The sequence below is a fragment of the Bos indicus x Bos taurus genome, chromosome 2 (assembly GCF_003369695.1).
Source record: "Bos indicus x Bos taurus breed Angus x Brahman F1 hybrid chromosome 2, Bos_hybrid_MaternalHap_v2.0, whole genome shotgun sequence".
In the NCBI taxonomy this organism is placed as follows: domain Eukaryota; kingdom Metazoa; phylum Chordata; class Mammalia; order Artiodactyla; family Bovidae; genus Bos; species Bos indicus x Bos taurus.
In genome coordinates, this window is record NC_040077.1 from 55,770,152 (window position 1) to 55,787,276 (window position 17,125).

The 17,125-nt window shown below is 34.5% G+C and overlaps 1 protein-coding gene across 3 annotated transcripts in view; it reads left to right on the forward strand.

Annotated features, from left to right (window-relative positions):
- Positions 1 to 17,125, forward strand: part of LRP1B (LDL receptor related protein 1B) — a 2,173,551-nt gene that overhangs the window by 1,271,105 nt on the left and 885,321 nt on the right. For all 3 annotated transcript variants that reach the window (XM_027561670.1, XM_027561656.1, XM_027561663.1), the window contains 3 exons: positions 1,159 to 1,339; positions 7,984 to 8,203; positions 9,537 to 9,726. In XM_027561670.1, the coding sequence (XP_027417471.1) occupies positions 1,159 to 1,339; positions 7,984 to 8,203; positions 9,537 to 9,726 (591 nt within the window). The remainder of the gene's footprint in view (positions 1 to 1,158; positions 1,340 to 7,983; positions 8,204 to 9,536; positions 9,727 to 17,125) is intronic.

A 17,125-nucleotide genomic window follows, 5' to 3' on the forward strand; every position in this document is an offset into this window, starting at 1 on the left:
GAGGATGAGATGGTTGGATGACGTCACCAACTCAACAGACTTGAGTTTGAGTAAGATCTGGGAGTTGGTGATGGACAGGGAAGCCTGGTGTGCTGCAGTCCATGGGGTTACAAAGAGTCGGATATGACTGAGCGACTGAACTAAACTATCATGTAGATTTCCCAGAAGTGTGTGAATGCTCATCTCTGTCTCTGATAAACTCCTACCTGTTATTGTATCCAGTAAGTGTCAGTTCTTTATCTTATAACAGAAGGAAAAGAGACAATGGTTTCCTGGGTTTTTAAAGAAGAGAAGGAGTTCATGGTAATTTTTTTCTGCCAGAGGAACAGAGTTATATTTATGATGTGTACAGTTTGGAAAGTGCTTTACATAATAGATGAAAGTGAGGAAAAGACCATAGAAAGAGCATAGTTATAAAAATCTCTACATTGGGGATCTATTCTATTGCTATTATGTGATAATAGACTGTCAACCTTCATTCATAAACATCAGAGTTTACCTTTCTATAAAGATTTGAACTAGAGGAGCTCATATGATTATATATCTAGAGTATTCCTTTAAATTATCAGTGCTTGTCTCTTATAGGAACCAGTAATGCTGTCCTTTTTCAAAGTAAGTCTAGAATATACAGAAATATTTTAACACTTCTTTGAGTTCACTCTTCCTGCAGTTCCATGGAGACAACCTTTTCTGGGCTTTCAGAGATGTTCTTCCACTGAACCTCTTCACCTCTTGGCAAAAAGGCATTTGCATTGTTTTGTTTATTCACATTATATATTACATGTTTAAACCTGCTTACTTTTGAACATACTATTTGATCACGCTACTTGACATTTTACTTCTGAACAGCCTATAAAACTATGTTTATATTCTGAAGACTCATTTTCACCCTCTTATCTCTCATCATATATTTTCCTATTTTTTGGCAGATTATTGTTTCAATTAAAATATCTCAAGAAAGGGCCTGTCGTTCACATAATATGATGTTCAAAACAAAAGTGAAATCTGTTCTATGGGATGATATTGGCAAAAGTCTGACTCTAAAAGAATTTATGGATCAGAATGTATTCCTTTTACAATTAAGCTTTTTATTAAGTAGAACATAAGTACTGAACAGTAATATAAAATCTGTTTCTTTCTTGTTTTTGCTTTTTGCAGATCTGGATAATGTGGAGGGCATTGCTGTGGACTGGATAGGAAATAACCTGTACTGGACAAATGATGGCCATAGGAAGACTATTAATGTGGCCAGGCTAGAAAAGGCTTCTCAGAGTCGGAAGACTCTCTTAGAGGGAGAAATGTCCCACCCCAGAGGGATTGTGGTGGATCCTGTTAGCGGGTATGAGATGTTTGATTAGCTTTATATAAAGAAAATGATGCTAGATAAATTTGGTTTTTGCATACCTAAAAGAAGTAAGTTTTATTCCAAATGTGTATTCACATATCAATGACCTGATTAGGAAAAGTTACTCATTTAAAGATTTCCTCTCCTAGAGAATATGCTAAGTAAACTTACCAAAATACATTGAACTGATATAGATAAATTGTATAAAGAATATATTTACTTGATTTATTAGGACAACACTATCATTCTGTTTTAGATGGACTGACACCAAGATAAAAAATTCAAACCAACAAATCAATTGATTTAACTTTTAATTAAAGGCTATTGAAATTTAATATATTCAGAAAATAGCAACTTTTTGTTATTGCTAATTTACTAAGGACCAGGCAGTGTATTAAATAGGTTACTGTGCTCTGTCCATGATTCCCTATAACAATCCTCTGATTTAATTGCTATTCTTGTTCTTGTTTTGCAGAGAAATTGGTAACAAATCTGCCAAAATTTTTTGATTATTAAGAAACTGTATAAATATTTAAACTCAAGACTTTATTCAAAACCACTTTGCTGCACTACTCTTGATTAGTCTAGATTGGGAATCATATAATTTTAGATATAACCAAAGTTTCCCCATAGTGACATCATTTTATAATAGTAGGTGCTACTTTCTTTAGGATAGATTATTTTGTGCTATTCATGGGAATGTATTTTCCTTATATTATTACTCAGAGCTAACCTGAATATAAATAATACTGGATGTATGAAAATACTGGAAAAAAAAGGTGAAAATTCCTAATAGAATCTCAGAATGAAATGAGTGGTATGCATATTTTACATGTTCAGTTTTTGTCTGTGGTTTTTATCCCCTTCATAGCTTGTGTTTCAGTGTTTCAGAATAGGATCACAAATTTATTTTTTATACTGTACCACATATATACAAAAAATAATTGACTAGGAAGCACATGACTCACTTGTAATTTGAGATCACCAGATTTCTGTTCCTAAAATTGTGTTGGGAATAGCTCCAGATACAATCAGGGTGCTTCTTTCTAGGCTGACCTAAGCAGCAGGTGAACTCACTGATTTTTTGTAAGGCATAATTATAAAGTAATTTCAGTGGTGTTCTGTGTGGATTCTTTAAATTTCTATTTTATTCCCGGACTTTTAAAGCAAGTCGTCTCTCTGAACTTAAACCAAGGCAATCCTAATATTAAAAGAAAATATTTAATCCACATTTTCAAAATTTCCTTGAGGCAAGATGTTTCAAATATATCTTACAACAAAATCTTCTTTCTCAGTATTCTCTTAGAGGAAAATATTTTCCAATAGAATTAAAGGCTTTTTCAGGTACTCAGGGAAATGACACTGAGCAGAGATTATGGAACCAGATGATTTGGAAGGAAATTCAGGTCCCTAGTCCTATCTCTTTCTTCAGATTCAGGAATCCATTTTAAACATTCCTAAGAGGCAAGCATCCAGTTTAGATTTGAAACCTACAGCATGTAAACACATGATTCAAAACATTTAGGGACAAATCTGATATGACATTTTTTCTTTTCATTAAGTCAATTTCTGCATCCCTGTAGAACCTATCTACCAGCTAATCCTATGTTTGCCTCTAATGCTGCAAAGAATGAGTCTTCTACTTCTCTCATCAGATTTTTAAATAGAATATTGTTATCATACACCAACCTAAAAAACAGACATGAGCACGTATATATGTATGTATGTATATGTGTGTACATATGTGTATACATGTATACACACATTTTTCCTATAAAAACGTACTATGCTCAGAGTGCTGCACTAGAACCACAGTAGTTAACAAAACAGGCATAGTCTTAGCCCTCATGAAGCATTTTGTGTTACATGAAGGGAATGGGGAGATGCAACAGTAAATAAGTACCTAATGAACAATTAATGTAACTTCTAGAAACCAAAGAAATGGAGTCAAACAAGCATGTTAAGGTGAAGGAGCTAACAGAAAACTGTTTAAATAGGTTTGCTGAAAAGCCTCTTTACGGTGCCATTATTTAAGTTGAAACTTTGTTTAGAGAAGGAACAAGCCATGGAGAGCGAGGAAAGAGTTCAGATCAAGAAAATGGTGCAGCTGAAGATTTTCAGTGGTTAGAGGAACTGCAGTGAAGACAGTTGGGGCTGGTTGTGGATGGCAACTGGGAAAGTGACTGAAGATACAATCGTAAGGAAAGCAGGGCCTTGGGTACCGTGATGAGAACTTTGTTCTTCAGTGCAAGTGTAAAACAGAGTTGTGATATCATCAATTTATATTAAAAAAGCAAACTAATCTTACTATTCTGTGGTGAATGGATGGGAAGACAAGTAGAAATAGGACCATTTGAATTTGTATCCAAATAATTGCTTGACTGTAATATAAGCTTTTTTTTTTTTAAACGAAGATGTGATTTAAGTTTGATAAGCTCTATTTTAAATAGCATAATATAATTATAAGCAAAACATTTTCAGAAAAAAGCTGATTTATTCTTATTTTTTCTACCATAATACCTTTTGCAGCTGTACACAAGAAAGCATCACAGATATTCTCTGCCATAATAGCCTATTAACAAAAATTACTCTGTTCAGAACTGTTCTTATCAAAAGCTTCTGAACCAATTATAGAATTAGTAAAGGATTTATTCATTTATTTGTTTATTAAAATACATTGTTAAGTAACTACTGTATAGATAAATAGAAATCAGTAAGGCGATAAATGTCTTCAAGGATGTTATAAAGCAGTGTGCTTGGTGTAAACACACACACACACACCCCAGATACAAACACACACACACAGCACACAATTTACCTATAAATTAAAGTAGAATTAAATGCATACTCTTTGGGAATTTACCGAGATTTTAAAAGATTTTTGAAGTTTTAAAGTTCAGAATTGAACTTTAGAGGATGGAAAGGATTTCCAAATGAATTTCCTCAGGAGCTTAGAGTTTGGGGTCATAGGTTAGTCACTGTACTCTGAGGGACAATATGAGTACTTGTTTGGAAGCAGGGGGAGTTAGTGGTGATTTTGAGGTGAGATGAGTTTGTTAAGGCTAGAGCCGGGCACATGTGAAGGAACATAGCAGAAGGTGAGACTAGAACTATGCAGAAATCTTCAATGTCGTAATTAAAAGCTTTAACTTATTTTGCTGACAACAAAATAATTAGAAGGTTTTGAAGATAAAAATCACACTTTTTTCAATTCATGATTTAGGAAGACAAGTGAAAGGCATATGACAGCTCTATGAGAAACAACCCATCGGGAATTCCCTTTGAAAAGTGATGAAAGACAGATGGTAGCATTTGTAATACCAATAGAAATGTGAGCATTGAGACAGGAGACAGTGAAAGAATAGGATTGACAGGGCTCAACAGTTGTCAAAATGGGAGGAATTAATTATGATGGACTGTTCCTCAAGATGATAGCTCCAGATTAACTCCCCCTCTTCCAAACATTTCACATTTCGTAATTTACACCAATAACTTAGAAACTTATACCTCCAGTTCTGATTTCTCAAAACATTGTCTCTAAGAAAAGATAAATGCAAAAACAATGCATATATCCCTCCAATCAGGATTTTCTATAACCCTGTCTTAAGCAAGAGCACCACATCCTCTAGTTAAAAGCTAGATATCATCTCATCAACTCAATCAAGTTTTAAAACAGTAAAATTTATTTTAATTCCATGACAGAAAATCTTACAGATTTAAATTTTGGGGGATTGACCATCAGATAATACAGTTTAAATTGGAGACATGATTAATGTCAACAAAACCAAGTTTAATGTTACAGAGTATAAATATGAACAAGGAATAAGTCCTGCCCATAATTATTTGAACATTTAAAAATAGAATTATCAGACATGCAACACCATCAAAATCAATACAAGGTATAAATGCTATAAATTCTATAAAATAACTAAGAACTGTCACTGGGAAACAGAAAAAAGGGCTAATTTTGAGAGAGGCTAGGGATAGACTTCATTAAGAAATTGCATTTGACCAGGTCTTGAAAAATAGAGGTGTATTCTTTCTTGTAATAAGAAAGGACAGCTTAACTTAATTTTTATTTGAGGGATACCCCAAGTCCAACCTATAAAAATATTTGTTAGCTCCTGCTTATTTTATGGGCTTCCCTGGTGGTTCGACAGTAAAGAATCCACCTGCAAAGTGGGAGACCTGGGTTCCATCCCTGGGTTGGGAAGATCCCCTGGAGAAGGGGCTTGGCTTATTTTATAGGTTTTTCCATTTTGTGTGTTTTTGAATGATCATCTTTGATAATGATTATATGGCTTCACAATATAACTGTTAATCAGATAATGAAATGGGTAGGTAATGATCACATATCTAGTTTCTGTCAGATGTGCTGAGTGTGTGTGCTCAGTCCCTTCAGTCATGTCTGACTCTTTGTGACCCTATAGACTGTAGCCTGCAATGCCCCTCAGTCCACGGATTCTCCAGGCAAGAATACTGGAGTGGGTTGTCATTTCCATCTTTAGGGGATCTTCCTGAGCCAGTCATCAAACCCACGTTTCCTGCATCTCTTGCAATGCAGGTGAATTCTTTTACCATTGAGCCAGCAGGGAGGACCCATTTTTGTCAGATAGGCGTCACTTATTTAAGTTTTGTTTTTCTTATATTTTGTTTGATTAAAAATAATCTCAGATAATGGATCGTATCACAAACAATTCTGTTTTTCAAATAGTAATTCAATATAAAATATGTTAGGCTTCCCTCGTAGGTCAGTAAGTAAAGAATCTGCCTGCCATGCCAGAGAAATGGGTTTGATCCCTGGGTCAGAGAAGGAAATGGCTACCCACTCTAGTGTTCTTGCCTAAAAAATCTTCATGGACTGAGGAGCCTGGCAGGCTACAATTCATAGGGTCACAAGAATCAGACACGACTTAGGGACTAAACCACCACCACCAGGCTATCAAGAATTATCTTGTGTGTGTGTGTGTGTGTGTGTGTGTGTGTGTGTGTTTATGTGTATGTTTGCACACTCATATATGTGTGATTTGGGTTATGATTAACTGTTTAAAATTTCATGAAAGATATCAATATAGATGAAAAAGTTTTCTACTTCTTGTACATAATTGATTTATATAGTTAAAGTCAAGTAGTTTTACCTAACTAGTACTGGACTAGAGCAAATGAATCTTCTGTTTATTCCTAATTTGTCCAAGTAATAAAGTCACTTCAATAGGCATGATACAAACTAAGCATAATGCCATGTTTTTTTCTACGATTAGAAAAAAATCATTTTGACTTTAGCATTTTGACTTGCTAAAGTCACCAATGTAAATATATTTACTCAGGTCTAAAAAGGAATATCAGCATAATTATAAATTGTTAAAAGAATTTAAAAAGAGTTTAATTGACATAAACGAGTGGATGGTATGTTATATCCTTAGCTGTCCCCATTCTGCTTGCTTAGATCATGGTAAGAATTTTAGTCATGAACACAGATTTGTCTAAAATTACCTCAGAAATTCTTTAAAATCCAGAACATGTGAGAGGCAAAGGTATTTAATAAGGGCACTTCCAAGGTTAGCAGCTTAGAAAAGCTTTGAAGTTTTATAAAGTTGTATATAAGATGACAGAATTAAACCCTACACTTTAATTAGTAACTCAGGAACTTTCACATGACCCCTAAAAGTACAACACATGTGGAGGGTTTTAACCTTATTCATGAGGCAGTTGGAACATTAGCTCAAAACCCCCTCTCCCACTGTTATAGCTTACACAAAAGATTTGTTTTTAAAGGCAGACGCTTTTGTTTGAGATAGAAATTAAAGCTCAAACTCTCAAGGTCAGTCAACCTGCTGTTATTAAACTTATGTGCAGCTCAATCATCTTCTGTGGGTTTTGGGGGTAATAATAAGCAGCAATAAAGCATAGATAATTTGCATCAGGAAGACAAATTAGACCTGGCCAAACAAACCCAGTATGCCTGTGCCCTTTAGAACTAAGACAATCCAACTGCTTGTCTTGAAAAATAATAATAATTTATCTGAGCTTAAATAATGTCTGGAGTAGATCATTAACTGTGCTATCATTGTCATGACAGGCAATCTACTATTTAATCATATAATTGATTATATGTTTTATAAGTGGACATTTAAAAATAGCAATGCCTCAAGAGTCATTTCACAATCTTGGTATCAATACCAAAAAAAAAAAAAAAAAAAGGAATCAATATTTGGCACTTACTGATAGGTTAATGAATAAACAAGTCTAGTAAGTACAATAGTAGGGGTTGCGGGTTCTCTGAAATGTGTCTACTTGGACTGGCTTTACTTCACAATTTTTGTTTAATTTTTAATTGAAGGATGATTGCTTTACAGTGGTGTTGGGCCTTACAACAACAGGAATCAGTCACAATTATATGTGTGTGTGTGTCCCCTCCCATTTGCGCCTCCCCCCGCCCCCCATCCCACCCCATTGCACCAATCTTAACTTCCCTGAGTATTTCATAGCTACCTCCTCCTTTGGGCAGATAAGCATTTAGATAGGAGAAAAAATCAGGATGTAATTAATTTCTGTGGAGCTGCCAAACCTGAGGTAGCATCCCACTATACTGGCAGCTGATTGAAATAACACACGCACTCTGGTTTTTCACGTCTTAGCTGGATGTATTGGACAGACTGGGAGGAAGATGAAATAGATGACAGCGTGGGAAGGATCGAGAAGGCCTGGATGGATGGCTTCAACCGGCAGATTTTTGTGACTTCAAAGATGCTGTGGCCAAACGGTTTAACTCTGGACTTTCACACCCACACATTATACTGGTGTGACGCCTATTATGATCATATTGAGAAAGTGTTTTTGAATGGAACTCACAGGAAGGTAAAAGACAAATGCTGCTGTTTTAACCCACGGGCTTCTTTCGCAGAGCCCTGTTGTGTTGTGTTAAAAATACTTTCAAGTTTATTTTTACCCCTCTGAGGTAGCTGCCAGTAGTCTCTGTGGGGTGGCTGAAGGAGGCTGAGCATTAAGCAGTGCAGCTGGCACTTGCCTCCAGGAGACGGGGCCCAGCTCACTGTGGTATGCCAGGATTTGTGGGATTTCTAAAAGAATCTCTTAGGATATCAGAACTGTTTGAAAATGGTATTTCCACAGTATTGATGTTTGCTAGGACAAACCAACTCAATTTGGTTCAAGTATCTTCAAGTATTTGAAGCTGAAATTTAGCCTACGTATTGTGACAAAGTTATTATAATTCACTTACTCAAATAAAGAACTTCATAACATTGGAATTGGAATACAAGAGTAGACTGAATTTCGAACCCATGGATGTGAATAAATATCAACATCTTCTTACCTCTTTTGGTAGAATCATTGCAAAATGATTTTGAAATAATTCTGTGAAATGGAGGACGCCATTGACTGTGTGAGAGAGGCAACATTGGCAAAATATCACCTCTGTATTCTCTCCTATAGTCAGTCACCTCAGCACATATAGCCTTATGAATGGCTTCAATATTTAGTTAAATAGTAAGAAAATGGAATATGAGAAATTACCAAAATGTTTCCTTTGACAATATACTTCCTTCTTTTTTTCGAAAGGGTGTTTGCACAATTGACCAAGCCTATCTCCTAAAGATTCTATTTGAGAAATGTAGTGCATTAATCAGTTAAGACTATTTCAATCATTGGTTAACTCTAACAATGCTTTAAATGTCTTTCCCCAAATAAGTAAGATTGATTTGCATTTAACCTAATGTTACAGGCTTAAGAAGTATTAAATCAATACCTTCCATCCACTCTCAGTGTTATAAGACCATGTTGTATCCCTTGGCTATTGGATGAGCAATATTGCAAGATATATAATGCCACTAATTACTCAGATCAATTTCTATCCCAGAATATCTTACTGAAACATCATAAGAAAAGAGATAAGGAAGAGTATCAAAGTTATTTTATCGTTTGTATTTCTTGACCATATGTATAATTTTGTGTATGAGAGAATTGAAATGGATGCAATGTAAATGGTCTCCTTCAAATAACATGTCCTAAAAACAGGAAAATATGCTCACATTGTGAAATCCATTTTTCAGACATACTGAGAGAAAAGTTTTTAGTTAGATCATTGTTCTACTTATTTGAGTATTCTCTCTAAATATTTGGTTATGTTTCTAAAGTCAGTTCTGATTTTTCACAATGTGTTTATATTTTACAGATTGTTTACAGTGGGAAAGAGTTGAACCATCCTTTTGGACTGTCGCATCATGGGAATTATGTGTTCTGGACTGATTATATGAATGGTTCCATTTTTCAACTAGATTTGATAACTAATGAGGTGACATTACTGAGGCGTGAAAGACCACCCTTGTTTGGGCTTCAGATTTATGATCCACGAAAGCAACAAGGTATTAAAAACCATGTAAAATTGCATCTGAGTTTTACATGTAATAGTACTTCACAGAGGTTGCATAAAGATTTTATTTTGGCAGTGTTGCTGAAGTTTTGTGATAAAAGGTGTCTAGTCACTCCAAAGTCAATCAAATCTTAGCCTTTGTTACCATAAAAATTTATTATTTATTGTTCAAAATATCCTGAGTGAGTAACTCTGGGAATTTTATTAGAGTGAAGTTCAAGGATTTTTCCAGATACTTCCTTTTTCATGTCATTTATACTGGAGAAGGCTGTTAAAGTAAAAATCCTCAATGTTTTCAAAGAGTCAGTATTGTAAGAAGTGGAAAAACTTTCAGTGTGGAAGCAACATTGTGGGAAAATGTTAAAATATATATATGTATAATATAAGGATAATAGTATTTTTAAAAATATCAGTATATTTATCTGATCAATTCATATACATTTGAGGTATATTAAATTATTATAGATGTTATGAAAGTGAAATGATCTACTCTGATATTCATGTCTTATTAAATCAGAAAAGATTTTTATATTTTTAATCTGCATGAGTTATTAATATTTATTAGGCTATCCACAAACAGAATTACTCAGAATTTAGGTAACAAAGAGAATAACGTTTAAACATATACATTACCATATGTAAAATAATAGCCAGTGGGAATTTGCTGTATGACTCAGGGTGTTGTCTTATTGAGAATATGTGTTCAGCCAAATTGATTGATTATTTTTCATTAACTTAGGAGAAATAATCAATACTTTGAGTTTATTACCAAGAGCAGACAATAGAATGTAGAAATGATGCCTGGTCAACATCTTTTTTGGTCAATAGACATTGAAATTAGATAACCTACTTTGAATCTAAATATTTGCTACCTTTTTCTACATTGATTAAAGTGGTCAGATTATGAAACAAAATGTTCTCTGGTGTTCAAATGTAAACATGTTATCATGTTACATTTTTCTTTCAGTGAGATTTATCTTTGCATCTTTTGAATATTAAATATTAATAAATATTTAGAAACATAATAATCAGTGGCATATAAATTTTGATTAAATACTCTTGATAGACCTTTTTGAAAATAAACTTGTAATTGAATAGAAAACCATGTTGTGCATATCATTAATTCTTCATGGAAGAAAATAAGCTGATCTTATATAGCTTTATACCTTGTTTTTCTACAGTATATGACTGTATATACTATGAGTTATTTAAAGAGAGGGTTATAAAATTGTTCCATATATCTAATATAAAAGAAAAAGCTTATATTTATAGTATAGAGTATATTTACATATAGTATTCATATATATGCCTATAAGTACATGCATATAAATACACAGATGATAGCTAATATCACACACACACACACAACCACAGGAACACCATGAAAAATATTTAGGAATGCTATCAATGCCACAACCAAACTTTTAGACTCGGTGTTAGAAAATTAGTAATCAGGAAAAACTCTATCAAATTACTTGGTAATATGCCAATTAATCTCAGAACAATAGATATATAATCATACTAAACAGAAAGTTACATTTAGGAATTAATTTCTGAGTAATTTTGAGGGGCTTATGGTCAAAATGTTTTTATCATATCAAATTGTTTCTTCTCATTTAACTGAAAAGCTTTCTTTCCTTTTCATTTACATTAGCTATCTAGAACAATTTTATAACCCTCTCCTAAAATAATTCATAGAAAGTATAGCAATTACATAAAACTAACACTTTTTTAGCTTTTTATTATCTAGTTTCAGAAGTGCACTTATATTTCCTGCATGTTTAGAGAATGACATCATTACTTAAGGACAATATTCTTAAAAATGTTGATGAATAATTTCCCATATCAAATTAAAAGTAATAGATCAGCTTCTATGATAAATATATGAAATTTGTTGTTGTTTAGTCATTAAGTCACATTTGATTATTTCTAACAGTTTAGACTGTAGCCCACCAGGCTCTTCTGTCCATGGAATTTTCCACGCAAGAATACTCAAATAGGTTCCATTTCCTACTCCAGGGGATTTTCCCAATCCAGGGATTGAACCCGTGTCTCTTGCATCTTCTGCATTGACAGGCAGATTCTTTACCACCATGCCACCTGGGAAGCCCTACTATCTCTCAGAGTTTGCTCAAATTCATGGCCATTGAGTCAGTGATGCTATCTAACTATCTCATCCTTTGCTGCTCCCTTCTCATGCCCTCAATCTTTCCCAGCATCAGAGACTTTTTCAATGAGTCGGCTCTGCACATCAGGTGGCCAAAGTATTGGAGCTTCAGCAACAGTCCTTCCAAAGAATATTCAGGGTTGATTTCTTTAGGGTTGACTGATTTGACCTCCTTGCAGTCCAAGGGAAGCTCAACAGTCTTCTCCAACATCAAAATTTGAAAGCATCCATTCTTCAGCACTCAGTCTTCTTTATGGTTCAGCTCTCACATCCATACATAACCACTGGAAAAAGCATAACTTTGACTATCTTTACTTTCATGGCTGCAGTCACTGTCCACAATGATTTTGGAGGCCAAGAAACTAAAATCTATTACCACTTCCACTTTTTCCCCATCTGTTTGCCATGAAGTTCAGTTTAGTTCAGTTGCTCAGTTGTGTCTGACTCTTTGCAACCCCATGGGCTGCAGCATACCAGGCTTCCCCATCTATCACCCACTCCCCGAGTTTACCCAAATGCATGTCCATCGAGTCGGTGATACCATTCAACCATCTCATCCTCTGTTGTCCCCTTCTCCACCTGCCCTCAATCTTTCCCAGCATCAGGGTCTTTTCAAATGAGTCAGCTCTTTGCATCAGGTGGCCAAAGTATTGGAGTTTCAGTTCAACATCAGTCCTTCCTATGAACACTCAGGACTGATCTCCTTTAGGATGGACTGGTTGGATCTCCTTGCAGTCCAAGGGACTCTCAAGAGTCTTCTTCAACACCACAGTGCAAAAGCATCAGTTCTTTGGTGCTCAGCTTTCTTTATAGTCCAACTCTCACATCCATACATGACCACTGGAAAAACCATAACCTTGACTAGAGGGACCTTTGTTGGCAAAGTAATGTCTCTGCTTTTTAATATGCTGTCTAGGTTGGTCATAACTTTCCTTCCAAGGAGTAAGCATCTTTTAATTTCATGGCTGCAATCACAGATGGGATCAGATGCCATGATTTAGTTTTTTGAATGTTCAGTTTTAAGCCAGATTTTTTACTCTTCTCTTTCACCCTCATCAAGAGGCTCATTAGTTCCTATTCACTTTCTTCCATTAGAAGGTATCATTTGCCTGTCTGAGGTTGTTGATGTTTCTCCCAGAAGTCTTGATTCCAACTTGCGATTCATCTAGCTGGGCATTTTCCGTGATATAGTGCTCTGAATATCAGTTAAATAGCAGCTGACAGTATACAGCCGTGTCATACTCCCCTCCCAATTTTGAACCAGTCAATTATTCCATGTCTAGTTCTAACTGGTGCTTCTTGACCAAGAAGTTTCAAATCCTAAAGGCACTAAAAATGAGTCCAGAATTGATATTCCCCTCTCTCCACTTCTGAAAGCCTGCTGGCTCTAGTAATTATCTGAGGAGTCGTCAATACTCTTCACCATGACAAGGCTGTGATCCATGATGGGGTTATGAAATTTACTAATTATTAACTGTAATTATAACTACCAGTAAGTGGGCTAAATATTCTTATTTAAATCTCACTGAAGACATTTAATATAAGTCCTATTAATTTATAGTATACATATGAGAAATCCAAGAGTCAGGCAAATGTAGCCATTCTCCTCAGAAAACAAGGAGCCAGGGTTCAAATTCAAGTTTATCTGACCACAAAAGAGTTTTATATGATTCATTTATGTAGCCATTTTAATTTATTAAAATTGTATAGCTACTATATTTTTAGATATGGGAAAGGGACATGTGTTTTTTTTAATCATTGTAATTTTATTATTAAAATTTTTATTAAATTATTTTTTTTAATATAAAGAGTCCCTGGACTACACATTTATAGAATTGAGGATTCAACAATCTTAGACTATAAAGCACTAGTATATCAGATACACCTTTAAAAATATATCTTTAATCTGCCTTAAAATGCAAATTATGTAGCACAGATTATATATATTCTTACTCACATAGAAACAAGATACTTTATCTTGTTACAACAGACATATCTGTCCACATACTTGTACCTTGTTTCTACACACACAAATAACTGTTTCTGTCATTCAACTTGCTAACTGTAAGTTTCATTCATTCACTTACACAGTCTGTGGCAGACACTGTAAGGGACAGAAGAATCCTACTTCTCCTAATTATTAGATTGAGGAAAAAAGGTAATGTTTTTGGTCCAGACAGACCTTACCTTAAACTTCATTTAAAATACTATTCGTCATTTATTTTCCTTGCATATTTCATTTTTTTAAAAGTACTTCCTAAATGACTTAATCTAGAATTTTAGTTTGTTGTTTTCAGTTATTTTTCTGACCCTTATTGATCTAATTTTATTTTGTCATATATAAACAAGTCAGAGTATAGGAGCATAAATTTTAGATTAATATAAATTCTTATTTCTATTCATTTGGAAAATATATGAAAAAAAGAAATAATATGAATTACCTGGAAATAAATAATAATTTGTGCTCTAAATCCTTACTTTTATAATGATTATTTATATATTTTTTCTAAATATTAGAGAAGTCATTTAATTCTTTAGGTCTTCAGTAGTTTCACCCACAATGAGATGAAACCTATCTTTATAATTTTATTATAAACTTAAATTAAAATAAAAGTGTAGAGAGGGCAATGGCACCCCACTCCAGTACTCTTGCCTGGAAAGTCCTATGGACGGAGGAGCCTGGTGGGCTGCAGTCCATGGGGTCGCTGAGGGTCGGACACAACTGAGCGACTTCACTTGACAACCCACTCCAGTGTTCTTGCCTGGAGAATTCCAGGGACAGGGTGCCTGGTGGGCTGCTGTCTATGGGGTCGCACAGAGTTGGACACGACTGAAGTGACTTAGCAGCGAGGTAACTAACCCTGGGATTGATGAATTACAGATATTCAAAATGAAAGCTATCAATATGTTAATGAACACTTTTATTGATATTTATGTGTAAAGATTTTACTGCTCTTTGTAGTCAGTCATGTTTTCAAGAAAATATTTTTATATGACTACTTTTGCAAGGTATTAACATTTCAGTATTATATAAATCCTATCTGGAATATGTTTAAGTGATAAATTAAAAAAAAATTGGGATATAACTAAAATAAAAACATTCTAAGCAGTTTCTAATGAGATATGGAATTATTCAAACTAATTTAGATTTTGAATTTCTATCATGACAGTACAAATACCAATTTCTCTCTTTTAATATACTGTACTCACAGAAAATGAATATACTTTAAATCTTGAATATAGTAATTTATTTCTAAATACTTAAATTTTATATTCAATAGCAATAGTAAGTATGAATCATGCTGTTGAATTAAAGAGTATGACTTTCAGCATATATTTTTGGTAGGAAAATATAGCATAATATTGTTTTTAGTACTTTCTTCTTTTCTTACTGCTGTATATTATTCATATACTTCTTAAAATATTTTGAGTTAATTCTCATTTTCTAGATTCTGTATGTTACTAAAATATTCACTATATAATTTAATCCTGTACAAAATGTGCATAGTGTAGACAGAACACCTGTGCATCCTATGAAGTATTATATGTTCATTCCATTGTCTTGGAATAAATATGACTAAATCTGGAAGTTGCCTAAAAATGTTCTTTATTCCCTGTTGAAAAAAACCTGAACTGAATTTAATTTCCTTAGCTTTAAAAAATATATATATAAATGTATATATATATATTTAATTTTTATAAACATTGCAAATTAAATTTACTTCTCAGAATAATGAGAAAAAAATAATTATACACTTTAATTTTTTTTCTGATCTGAGGACACAATGATAATCTATGGGAGTGAGTTAAATATTTATTGCATATAGCAATCTTTCAAGTTTTTTAGCTCATTTATTAATACTCTTCACATCTAACCCCTGAAGCCCAAAGCATAATGGCCTAGTCTGTCACTTTTGTCACATTTTTGGCACTTGAACTTTAACTGCCAATACAGTTTTAATCATCATATTATTGACTATATGTCTCCCAGTAACTAAAACTCTTAATTTTTAATGTTTGAGTAAAATATTCTGATGTAATTGAAATGTTATTTATTGATACCTGGGAAAATGCAAGGTGTATACATAGTGTAAAATGATCCTGGCATTTACACTGCCAGTTGGGCTGCTGGTCTACACCTATGTATCTCAGAAAAGAGACTTTCTTCCTCACCTTTCCAACTTGTGGGAATGAATAGCATCAAAATGATGACAACCTAAATTTTACTTTGATGTACACCTTTATAGAACAGATTCTCCAGCCTCTTCAAAAATGTACCTCAGTTTTATCTGAGTCTCCAAGGGTGTCTCACATATGTTCATGAATAATACCATTATGAATTTCCCTTCAAGCCTGCTTTATTGATAGCAACCGATGTCTCTTCAGTGCCTCGGCTGTTTCCTCCCGAGACACCACTTTACCCTTGTGTATTGTACGTTCTCCCGAAGCCAGTGAGGCTGCTCATTTTTGAGCCTTCACAGGCAGCCTGCATTCCTTGTTTCCTCAATGCACTGACATGCCAGTTTACTCCTTGCAAAAGAGGAAGGAAAATGCCTCCCATCTCCCCAGTGTTTGTTTGCTTTCTGTTTGGTGTTGGTCACTCAGTTGTGTCTGACTCTTTTCGACCTCATGGACTGTAGCCTTCCAGGCTTCCCTCTCCATGGGATTTCCCAGGCAAGAATACTGGAGTGGATTGCCATTCCCTTTCTCCAGGGCATCTTCCCAACCCAGGGACTGAACCTGGGTCTCCTTCATTGCAGGTAATTCTTTACCATCTGAGCCCCCAGGGAAACCCTTTCTGTTTATTTGGGATTCAAAGGCACATCCATAATGCCTGTCTGTAGACTACTTTCTGAAGAACTCAAACTTGCATATACAAGGCCTCTTCTTCTAGGAATCTGTCCTGGACAGACACCATTTAGTCCACTCTGTCTTTTTCTCTTCTGTTGCCTATCTGCACACAGACCCCTATATCTTCCAAGCAACATGTAAATTCCTTTTATGTACCAGTGCATCATATATTTTCAAGCTTTTTTAAATTTCATTTATGATTCAGCAGGAATCCTGATTACAGGAATCCTGATTACATGAATGTGTCCATGGTATATATGTGTGTACACTTGTATGCCTACAAAACATCTCCTAGAAAGAACATGAACCCCAACTGGCTAACTTTGTATGGAGTCAAGAGTTCTCTGACGTAGTTTCTTCACTATTCTTGCAG